General features: G+C 47.2%; 1 protein-coding gene across 3 annotated transcripts in view; it reads left to right on the top strand.

The window, feature by feature from the left end:
* RPTOR (regulatory associated protein of MTOR complex 1) overlaps positions 1-12,148 on the top strand; it is a 2,217,374-nt gene extending 2,205,226 nt beyond the window's left edge. For all 3 annotated transcript variants that reach the window (XM_086931040.1, XM_086931039.1, XM_086931041.1), the window contains one exon: positions 8,560-12,148. In XM_086931040.1, the coding sequence (XP_086787166.1) occupies positions 8,560-8,628 (69 nt within the window). In that variant the 3' untranslated portion in view covers positions 8,629-12,148. The remainder of the gene's footprint in view (positions 1-8,559) is intronic.
* The last annotated feature ends 224 nt before the right edge of the window (positions 12,149-12,372 follow it).

The raw sequence follows: 12,372 nt of genomic DNA, 5'->3' as shown, positions 1-12,372 counted from the left end.
CTGTGACTCAAACTCTCCTGCTAAAAAGATCCCAAATCCAGAAATCTACACACTGACCGATACCAATTTGCTGTTGGGGCTTTGCTTCTGGGAGTGTGGACTGCCTCGAAAGCAATTTATGTGAGCCCACAGAATTGGCACCTATATTGACTCCACAAGCTATTTTTGGATCAGAACAGCGTTAGTGTGGCGCTGCACAGCGTCATCTACAGGTGTGCTGAGGAACTGCTCAAACGTTTCTAGATCCAGTCTGATGCCCGGGGAAATATTAAAAAAGTGAGCAATCTGTGGTTTGATAGAGTATCTACCAGAAACAGTGTTACCAAAGGTAAGTAACTTGTTCATCTAGGTTTTATAAGGTCGCCTCCATGAACTATACTTACATTTTTTATGGGTGAAGTTTTATATAGCACAAACTAGACCTGAATGTATCAGAGCGCTTTACATGAGCACACGTTACAGACGGACACATTCATTTTTTTTTTAGGCACAGCGAGATTAAGTGATTATCACAGAATGTTAAGCGTCCCTGCCGAGCTCGAACCTGGTTCCCCGGCGCTGAGATCGACTGCCCTAGCCGATAGGCCACATCCTTTCCATATCCCTCTAAAGGGATCTCAGACATTAGTTATAGTGTTCATACACTCAGTGAGGGAGAGGAGGGCCTCTTTTTCGGAGATGGAATGAGTTTTTACACTGGGGGACAATAACCATTATTAACCATTATCCACTGTGTTAAGCCACCTCTTTGTAACTCAAAATTGCTTTTAGACTACCACCAGAAAGACTGTTCTCCATAGATTCACATGTTTGAATATTCCCGGTCGTCGAAGTGGGAGCCCCACGGTAAATAAAATAGCAATAAAATCCCAATAAAATATGTATGTAAAAACATATCACATAAATTCCAAACACCAGAAATACTTATAAGTACCAGGTTAGCATTAACACATAGGAATACATGGAGAACAGAAAAAACCTTTATAACATATGCATGTCATTATGTTAGTCCAAACTACAGCCAATCAGGCGCAAGCACCCCTCCAGAACCTTCTCCTCAGAGGCTCAGGCCCTCAGATTTTCTACTGCACGTTGTGTGAAGGGAGTCTCCCTGAGCTCTGCTCAGTTTTCTACTTTCTTCTGGTTTTCCAGTGTTTCTACAATGTCTTCAAGTCAGAAGTCTTTGTTTAGACCTTGTTCTTCTTGTGGGAAGTTGTGGCTCTACTCTGAGGACCCCCACAAGAAGTGTATATACTGCCTCTATCCTGACCATGAGGTAGGCAAATGTAAAATTTGCAGGACTATTTCCACCAAAACCTTAAGGATTGGGAGGGTCGTCTCCTCCTTTGGTTACAAAGATTAAAAGACAAGGATTCAGTTCTTTCTGATGCAGAAAGCCTGGTGTCAGGTACTTCAAAAGCCACTTCAAAGCGTAGCAGTGTGCAGGATTTGCCATCTCCCTTCTTGAAGAAAAAGAAACTTTCACTCATGAAGGCTCCTGTGGTATCTCCACCTCCTCCTTCTACGCCCCGAGATCTGAGTCTCAGGCATCTACGGCTTCTTCTAAGCATGTTTCTATCAAAAAAACATGCAAAATCGTCGACGGGAGCGTCAACGATCGTCCCGATGACGAGATCTGCCATCTCCGGCTCGTCGACAACGACAGTGACGACGACTTCTGCTTCTGGCTCGTCGACGGTGGCTGCGTCGACGTCGTCTATGTCGACGAAGGTATGCCTCCGTTTTCAAACTGTCTGTATGGTTGTGAAGAGTGCCACCTCGTCGTCGGTTGCTCCGTTGACGAGTGTTCCTTCGATGGCTGCTTCATTGACGACGGCCTCGTCGAGGGCGGCTCCGTCGACGTCTGTAGAGTCGTCGACGACGACTTCGTCGACGGTGGTGTCATCATCCTTCGCATCTTTGCCTCTGGTGCCACTTTCTTCATCCGGGTCTCGTTCTCCCATTGTTGACCCTCTGTACCAACGTCGTCAGGTGCCTATGGACCAGCTCAATATTCCAAGTGACACGCAGCCTCCATCACCCCTGTTTGTCACAGGTTCTGAACATGACTCTGGTTCTGAGGAAGACGAGGATTATCACTTCTGGGCAGCACCAAGCCCTTCTGAACTGGTCATAAAATGTCAAAACTATGGGGATGATCATGATGATTCGTATTTCCCGGAGGAGGAACCTTCTACTCCGGTTTCTACGGCGACAATACCACTTCCCTCATATCCAATCTCCAATATATGTTGAAAGATTACAACAGGTGTTTTCCGCCATCTCGCCATGGCTCTCCTTTGCCTACAGCACCAGCACCTGCAGCAGCTCCTGCTGCTGCTCCGCTGCCACAACCATCAGCGCCATCTGCTCCGGCTACGACCTCTATTCAGGTCCACGTTACGGTGTATGAAGGTGGTGATGATGATGCTCGCCCAGAGCGAGAGGACGGCGAGGTTCAGGATGATGATGATGATGGCAATATGGCAGATTGGGATGATTATCAGATCCAAACACCGTCCCTGCTTCCTGCGACTCCAGGGGATTCCCCTCCTGTTGACATCGCAAGCTTTCACCACCTTATGGATAGAGCGGCGCTCCACTTTAAACTTCCTATGGTCCAAAAGGACGAACACTGTTTTTTTTCCGACTTTAAAAGTCAACCTTTCAAACAGGTCAAGACATTACTCATCATCGACTTTATTTGGAATGAGGGTGTCCAGTTAATGCAAACGCGAATTCCATCCCGACGCAACTACCTCGTTTGGAGAAGAAGTATAGGGCGCCCCAGGGTTCTCCAGCTTGCCTGGTTGCGAAGCCTAAGCCAGATTCCGTGGTCACCCAAGCCGCCCAGCGCCGTTCCAGGAACCCGTCTTCTCCAATTACTGCTCCTCCTGATCGCGAAGGTCGTCGCCTTGATGCCATTGGGCAGAAATGTTCTACTATGGCTTCCACTACTGTGAGGGCCGCAAATTCTCTGGCCATACTGGGACGCTACGACCGCCAGATGTGGTCTGACATGTCTGCCTTTGTTGCCTTTCCGTAGTGCTCCAGCGCAGAGGCTATAAAGATTCTTCAGGAGGGGGAGAGAGCGTCAGAAGAGATCTTAGACTGCTTTGTGGATATCGCCTGCACTGGCTTCAGTCAGCTCGCGGGGGCCGCTGTTCTGCGACGTCAGGGTTTGCTTTGTTCTACCTCTTTTCGCCAGGAGGTTCAGGCGAAAATCCTTGGCATGCCTTATGACGGCAAAGCTCTCTTTGGTCAACACATCAATGGAGCACTGCAGGCAATAAAGAAGGATACTGAAGCAGCTCGTTCCTTAGGCACTTTGCAGTTTCGCAAACAGCCTTTTCGTGGTGCTCGCGTACGCGGTACCACCTCTTCTCTTCGCGGAGGATCCAATCAGTACCGCTACTACAGTCAAGGAAATCAGCGATATTCCTCCCAGTCGCAACAGTCCTCTCGCCAGCAGTCTCCCAAATCGTACCGAGGAAAGTCTTCCTATAGAGGCTCCGATTCCAAGAGGCAATGACTTACCTTCCACACTCAAAGTTGGAAGTCGAATCTCCCTGTTCTTTTCACAATGGTCCTCAATCAAGGACCAGTAGGAGGAATGTGAGGAGGAAACTTGACAAACTGGGTGCTGGACATTGTATCAATGGGCCATGCCTTGGAGTTTGTCAAGTTTCCTCCTCACACTCCTCCTACTGGTCCGCCACCAGCGCACCTCAAAGAACTTTTCCAGCAGATTCGCATTGTGATTCCAAAAGGTGCCATCGAAGTGGTTCCTAAGTCTCAGAAAGGGATGGGATTCTATTCCCGGTTTTTCCTCGTCCTCAAAAAGACAGGGGACTGGCGTCCAATCCTCGATTTATGGGCACTGAACAAATATCTAAAGTGCCAATCCTTCCGCATGCTCACGCTAGTGGAGATCCTACGTCTTCTCTCCAAGGATGACTTCATGACCACCATCGACCTCCAGGACGCTTATTTCCATGTGCCAATTCTTCCACGACACCGGATGTACTTGCGTTTCCGAGTAGGGCGGAGAGACTTTCAGTTCAGGGTGCTGCCTTTCGGCCTGCGCTCCACCCCTCGCTTCTTCACAAAGGTCTTGGCTCCAGTGGTGGCTTACCTGCGTCTACAGGGCATTCACATTTTTCCATACCTAGACGATTGTCTCATAAAGTCCCAATCTCGCAGTCAGCTGTCTCGGGACACTCACCTCTGTCAGACTTTATTTTGCTCCCTCTGTCTTTCCATCAACACCGAGAAGTCTCAGGTCGACCCAGCTCCCTGCAGAACTTTTCTAGGCGGCACTCTGGATACGTCACCAGCCAAGGCATTCGTGTCTCACGAGCATCAGCTGCGGATTCTACACTTGGTGGCTCCTATCTGTTCAAAAGAATCCGTTTCAGTTCGTATATTGAAGTCATTTCTGGGGATGGCGTCCTCCTGCATCTCTCTGATCCCAAATTTCAGGCTCAAGAGTCGCCCCATTCAGGAAGAATTGGACAGACAGTGGTGTCAGGTCACCGGCTCTTTCAACGATCTGGTCCTAGTGACCGCTCGGATGAGGTCGGCTCTCCAGTGGTAGGCGCAACCGTCCAACATTGCTACCGGGGCTTCTTTCTTCAACACCGCTCCGGAACTGATTCTGATCACGAAATCCTCCTTGGAAGGGTGGGGTGCACACCTTCAAGGGCTGTCCATAAAGGGCAAGTGGACTTTGTCTCAACGCTCCTGGCACATCAGCAGGCTGGAGTTAATGGCCATCTTCCTGGCACTCAAATTGTTAAATTTTCTGATCCAGGGAGAATCGGTGCTCATCCAAACCGACAATACCACCAGTGTGCACTATGTAAACAAGCAGGACGGCACCAAATCTCCTCTCCTGTCTCTGCTGGCACAGAGTATTTGGGATTGGGCACTTCGGCACCACATTACCCTGACAGCAGTTCACCTACCAGGCATCTCCAACATTCTGGCTGATTCCCTCAGCAGGTCTGCATCCTCAACGCACGAGTGGGAGCTGCATCAGCCGACTCAGGACTTCATCTTTCGGCGTTGGGGTCATCCGCACATGGATCTCTTTGCAAGCCCTGTGAACCGGGAATGCCCGTCCTTTGCAAGCTGGCTTCCCCATCCAGAATCGTCCGGGAATGCCCTTTTGGTGGACTGATGCGATCTATTCATCTACGCTTTTCCGCCGATTCCACTAGTTCCTCGTGTGTTATGGAAGATTTGGAGACAGCTGTGCCACATTCTCCTGATCGCTCCCAGATGGCCTCGCCAAGCGTGGTTCTCGGAACTGCTGCTTCTCTCACCGTGTGAACCCATTCTACTTCATCCTCGAGCGGATCTCCTCACGATAGACGAGGGTCAGATCTGTCATCTGGACCCCCCCTCTCTCAAATTATCGGCCTGGAACCTGAGCACCTTGAATTTGCCCATTTGAACATTTCGCCAGCATGCAGGGACATTCTTGCCAATGCCAGGGCTCCGTCCACAATAAAGACCTACAAGCTAAAGTGGAAAAGATTCTGTCACTGGTGCACAGCTGCCAACATCCATCCCATTCATTCCACTCCGGCTCAGTTACTGCCGTTCTTTCTACAGCTGGCACAATCAGGACTCTCCCACTCCACTTTGAAGGTTTTCTTGGCGGTAATCTCTTGCGTCCGGCAGGATGGCTCCTCCTCTCTCTGCTCTTCCAGAGTCATTTGTCAAGCACTTATCCTGAGTCTGATAGATTATTGCAACGGTCTATTACTCTCCGCCAACGAAGGAGTGCTAGATAAACTACAAGTCATTCAGAACATGGCAGCTCGCCTTGTACTAAATGCCCCCCCAAGAACTGCCTCCAAACCCCTCCTTGAGCAATTGCACTGGCTCCCAGTCAGACAAAGGGCAAAATTTAAAATATGCTGCCTGATCCATAAGTGCTTGAACGGACAGGGACCTTTCTATCTTGAACGGAGATTTGTTCCTTACGTTCCAGCACGATCCCTTAGATCAAGCACCAATCTCCTCCTTGTGGTTCCCCATGTCAAAAGAGTCAGACATGGAGGTAGAGCTCTGTCCACTATGGGTCCAAAGCTGTGGAACAAATTACCACTGGCTCTAAGACAATGCAAAGAACACCTAACATTCCGCAAACAATTAAAAACCATCTTATTTAAAAATGAAATCTAACTCCATCCCTCAGTATGTCTGCTGATTTACCGGTCAAGAAGCGCAGAGATACTCCTGGCGGAGTGATTCTAGCGCTATACAAAACCACAAATAAATAAAAATAAATAAATATTTCAAGGGACTGTTCAGGAAGTTCCCGCCCATTCGGCGTCCTCCTCCTACCTGGCATCTCAATACTGTTTTGGCGCAATTGATGAAGGCGCCATTCGAGCCTATCCACAAAGCGGATTTAAAATGTTTGACTTGGAAGGTGGACCTTCTCCTTGGTTTGACCTCTTCACTTCGTGTGAGTAATATTCACGCCTTTACCATTAAACCTCCTTTCCTCCAATTCAAATCGGACTGTGTTGTGCTTCGCACCAACCCGGCTTTCATGCCTAAGGTGCCCACTGACTTTCACCTCAATGAACCTGTTTCCTTAATGACTTTCTTTGCCAATCCTCAATCTCCAGCGGAGCAACATTTGCATTCACTGGACGTTAAACGATGCCTTAAATTTTACATCGACAGGACGACACCCTTTCGCAAATCTGATCAGCTCTTCGTTGCTTACAGATGCATGCGCAAGGGGCGTTCTGTTACCAACCCAACTATTGCACGTTGGATTTCTTCCGCAATTTCTTTCTGTCATCAGAAAGCTGGCAAACCTCTTCAATCCTCAGTGAGCGCTCATTCCACCAGGGCGATGTCATCCTCTACTACCCTGTTTGCTGGTGTGCCGATTCATAAAATATGCCAAGCAGCTACGCGGCCCAGCAGCACACTTTCACAAGGCATTACTGCCTTGAGACGATCAACAAAGCTGATACGGCAGTGGGCCAAGCGGTGCTTCGCAATCTTTTTACCTAAGGTGAGCCTCTGCTTTCTTCCTTCCACCTATATGGTTTATGTGATGATATTGTTATTATTTTTATTATCATTCCTACCTGGCTATGTTATGCTATTTTTGCATTTTCATACCTTTGCATTGCTGATTTTGCTCTTACAGCCAGCTGTTACTGCTCACTATTCTATTCAAGCATGTGAATCTATGAAAGACACCCTAATACTGGAGAAAAACAATTGTTACTTACCTTACCTGTAAACCGGTGGTTCTTCAGTATTGGTGTCTTTCATAGATTCACATGCGACCTACCCGCCTCCCCCCAGAGGCTCGCTTCTCCTCCTAGACTCTTTTTGTCACTCCCATGCTACGAAAATCTGAGGGCCTGAGCCTCTGAGGAGAAGGTTCTGGAGGGGTGCTTGCGCCTGATTGGCTGTAGTTTGGACTAACATAATGACATGGATATGTTATAAAGGTTTTTTTCTGTTCTCCATGTATTCCTATGTGTTAATGCTAACCTGGTACTTATAAGTATTTCTGGTGTTGGAATGTATGCGATATGTTTTTACATACATATTTTATTTGTATTTTATTGCTATTTTATTTACCGTGGGGCTCCCACTTCAATGACCGGGAATATTCAAACATGTGAATCTATGAAGAACAGTCTTTCTGGTGGTAGTCTAAAAGCAATTTTGAGTTACAAAGAGGTGGCTTAACTCAGTGGATAATGGTTATTGTCCCCCTATTTACCGTGGGGCTCCCATTTTAATGACTGGGAATATTCAAGCATGTGAATCTATGAAAGACACCAATACTGGAGAACCACCTATTTACAGGTAAGTAACAATTATTCTTCTTACACAACTCATATGGTAACGTATACTAATCAATAATTTGTTTGATGGGTTCTACTTCAGCTCAGAAGAACGTGCAGAGAAGCTTTACAATTGAGCCTTCAATCCAAGCCCCTTTAGTTTCAAACAGTTGTGCGAACCAAAGGATAGCAAAATTGTTTGGAAAGGTACTAGAGAGAATCCAACTTAAGTGACGCACCAGGCATTGAATTAAAACATGTTTGCACTATAGATGTGTGTTTTTGTTCAAGTTCCCTCACATCCATCTAAACTCCTTTCTTCCTTATTTTGCATCCTCGCTGTCATCTTTCATCGCCAAAGCATCCCTCACCCTCTTCAAAGATCTCAACAGCCATCTTAACTGTCTCCACCAGAGAGCCCTCTTTGCTCTCCTAATCTTTGGTGTAATCTATTCTTATTTCAGCAAGTTAACCAAGTTCATGAATTCACTGTGATAACTCTAGCTCCTATTCTCCCAACCCTGGACTGCACCATTTCCCTCCTGCATTCAATTCTCCTTTCTACCAACCTTCATTTATAACACTCGTCCTTCCACATCTGCCTAAATTCGCTCAGTTGCCCCATCACACCCATTTTCTCTCCACAGCCCTCCTCACTCTCTTTACATCCTTGACCAGTTTGTTCTCCACAGTTGTCTTCATTTTCTCCATCTTCTCTCCACAGCCCCACTTGGCCGTCGGCAGCAATGACTACTACATGTCTATTTACTCTGCGGAAAAGCGTGCCAGATAGCAGGGGCCAAAGGCATGGGTGACGGCGCGGAAGGAGCTGCGCCCGGAATCAAGCGTGCCAGAGGCCCAGGCGCCGACCCGCAGCGTGGAACGACAGCCCTGAATGTGCGGATACTTGCTGCTGCTCCTTGCACCCTGATCCTGTACCCCCACCTCGTCACGTTGCGGTGGGCGGTCTCTAAAGCGCGGCAAAACTGTGCCACAGTCCCTGACTCCCCAAAACACACTCACCCCTTTATTTTGCTTTTAAATGATGGCTGCTCCTACTCTAGAGCTCGAACTCACGCTCACAAGGTTGGGATCACAAAATGATTTTTATTTTCTTTCAGGGAGTGTAGATTTTAGATGGAAGAATGGATTTTGAGGCTACTGTAGGTGGTAGTGTGGACACTTGGTCATTAGGACACAGCTAGGCCTGCTGGAAAATTGAACACCGAGTTGTGTGCCCTGGCAGAGACTGACCCCCCTAATGCCCTCCCATCTCCTCGGCGGGGCCAACGACATTGTGTGTTATGGTGCACGCTAGAGAAGTGTTCCCCGTTCCAAGGACGCTGCAGACACTCTTCTGGGACAAGGCATGGACTGTCATGCCCCATCCCCCTTAAATCCTTATGCCTCCTCTGCATTCTAATCAACCTCTTCTAGCACAGAGAAGTACCTGTGTGTGCATCCACCCCACCCCCTGGCTCCACGAATTGGCCAGAGTATGCAAGACATGTGAATCTGTAACAGACATTAAGCAGGGCATCTCTAGTGTGCTAAATATACTTTGCAAGTCCACATCCAGACCCCGCCTTAAAGGTTTGGAACGTATATACATTACAGCTGTTCCCAAGGGTTCGGTAGAGCATTCTGTTGAAATGTAAATAAGGGCAGGAAACAGCAGTTGCTCATTGCCACAGTAAAAAGTCTCGAGGGAGAAGGATAAAATGAGAAATGTTAGTTTCTCTTGTGGGCCAATATTTGGGGATAGTATGTTGCTCCATTTTCTCTCTTGATGCCACTTTCGTTCAAACCAAGAGGCCTCTGTGACTTCCTCAGAAAGTGAGATGCAGCAGTGTTGATAGCTGGGCCTAAGGTGGACAAGCTGTAATATCTAGGCAATGGTGTACTGGTAGAGGGATCCATTCCAGGCATTAGTTTAAAGTCACTGTGATCTGGGGTAGAGGATTCTGAAATTCAGAGGTGTGCTGACGACAAAATCTGTGCTAGTAGAGACCCCCCTGGAGGTGAAATCAGGAAGGTCTAGTACTCGTGGTGAGACATGGACAAAAGGCTGATTGTGGTGAGATGGACAGCTGAGGAGTACTAGTAATAATATTTAGGGCTGAAGTGCACTGTCAGTGAAATGTGGTGATCAAATCCACTGACTGTCACTTCTGTGGTCAGATATGGGGTAAGGTGCTAAGTGTCCAGTGCTAAGTTGCACCAATTGTGAGAGCTGAGGCTGAGTAGCTCCTCCAGAGACATTGAGATGAAGGGTTGAGGTGCATCAGTTGTGTGAGAATAAACAGTGTGTGCCTTCACAGTGAGAACCAAGACTAAATTGCATCAGTGGAGCAGAAGTGAAGCAACAGGGAGACCTAGGGATGAGGTTCATGCTGGCACGTCCTTGGGCAGATGAGTACTGATTGTGAGATCTGAACCTGAGCTGAGGTACTGCGTATGATAGCTAGCATGCATAAGTGGATGAAATGCATGGTAAAGTGAACAGCCACACCCCTACAATGCTTTATGGTAAAGCCATTTCCATGCTACATTCTGGCAAGCAAGACTTAAAGTGCCAACCATGCCATGGCCCATAGTTGGCATACCTGCCTTTTTGCCACTGGGGATCTGCTGGTGTGCTTCTCTGGCTTCCAGTGGGCTCATAAATAGAGGCTTTCTTAAAACACTGATTGCTCGTCTCCTTGCAGTTCAGAAGGCATGGCTGGGTGTTCTCTCTTTGTGCTTTTTTGTGACATACAGTAGGGATAGGATCTGTGACTCCGAATCAGTGTAACTCGTGAAAAGTTGCTGTGCGCTGCATTGTGACCGCATCAGTGCGAGCTAGCCACCCAGTCTAACTAAAATAACTTGTGATAGCTCTAAGATGGGTTTTGTCTCTGCACACCCTCTGATAGCCTAAAATCATTGCTTTTCCCCACTACCCCTGCATAGGAATAGATGAGTGGAGCGTCAGTACACCACACTTGCAGATGTTGAAGTCGTTTGAAAGTAGAAATGTAAGGACACTTGAGCTGCAGTGGACTAGCCAGATGCTTGGTGGAAGGCCACTCAGAAATGTGTTGGGCGGTCCTGGTGATAAGACAGACCAGTCGCAGTTTATAAATATAATATTTAGCATTACCTCTTCTACCAACAAATATTAAATTAACTTTTGGAGGCAGTTTCCCACAGCAGTAATCGAAGGAATAACAACCGGGGGGACTTCAGCGGGGCTTTGGAAGGCGGGGCTTTGTAAGGCAGAAGTCAGTCAGTTGACTACCATGTTACTGCCAATCACTCAGGGGCACTAACCAGACTACTGCTTTGCATGTCTTGCATCCTGTGTCTCCACCGTGGAAGAATTCTTTCTCAGACGTAAGCCTATGAGTACTAGAACCCTGTGTGGGGTGAACAACTAACACCTGAACAGGCCACATCCATCTCTCAGGGTTCTACGCCACTGATTCATTGATAAAGAAAAAATAGGCAAGTCATGTGAGTTAAACTCAACTTCAAACTTCGACTTGGTGACCAACGGAAGTAACTCTGACCACATAGGCCAACGCCTCCAGCCGTGTCTGCTGTTAAAGGGAACACTCAGTTGCATCAACCTCCAGTGTTTGCCTCCAGCCTCGTCGACACCTCATGCCAAGCGGAAGCCCTCACAGACTATCCTGCCTGTAGCAGCAGCGCGTTCCTCTCTGTGACATACAACAGCTGAATGTTCTGCTTTATTTGGAGTTTATTAATGGAGATTGTGATAAGGGTGGGGCTGATTTGATGAAATGATCAGTTCACTACGGACTAGCTTCTAAGATAAATGTTGTGGCATTATTTTTTAGGCTGAGGCCGGCGGGAATGGGGGGGGTGAGTGGGGTGGTGATATTGGGCGAGGAAGTCCAGTCTTGGATTATAGTTTTAACAATCTACTCTACTGCAGCTTAATGCCTAGCGAGAAGTTTAGAAAGTTTAACTGCAAATGATCATTTTTTTCATATAAAAGAAATAATGAACTGTTGACGTCACAAGGCGGGAAGGGGGGGTTGCTTTTGCGGACTAGAGGAAAGAACCTCCTGGGGTGAGCATGACGTCCTGTGCCTCAGTGTGTTATCGACCGCCACAGATTTCGCGGACATCCAATCATGAATTGTTAACCAAAGCTCGACCGAGGAGCGTGCTACCTAGATATCAATTGCCTCTATTTATTTTACCAAGATAACAAAAAAGAATAAAAACAGAAGGAACTGACTGTGATACAGGAAGAAACTCTCAATGGAAGTGATTAATAAAAAAAAAAAAGTAAATGCAGTAACTATATTTTGTGCGTGTGCTCTTCTATTTTATGCCTTGACCTTCCATTCTAAGGTGCAGAATAGTCTGAATTGTTAGCTTATTTTGTTTAGTCCAGTGGGAAGTAGAGGAAACATTTTGCCTAGCATTCTGATCAAATTATAACACATGTATATCCAAGTCCCTGTTTTTCCAGTATTCATGGGATGTCTTGTCCACAGGGTAGGGCACTGAAACATCTACACAG

The sequence above is a fragment of the Lissotriton vulgaris genome, chromosome 7, assembly GCF_964263255.1.
Source record: "Lissotriton vulgaris chromosome 7, aLisVul1.2, whole genome shotgun sequence".
NCBI lineage: Eukaryota > Metazoa > Chordata > Amphibia > Caudata > Salamandridae > Lissotriton > Lissotriton vulgaris.
Note: the sequence above shows the minus strand (reverse complement) of the source record. Positions and strands in the feature narration are given on the sequence as shown.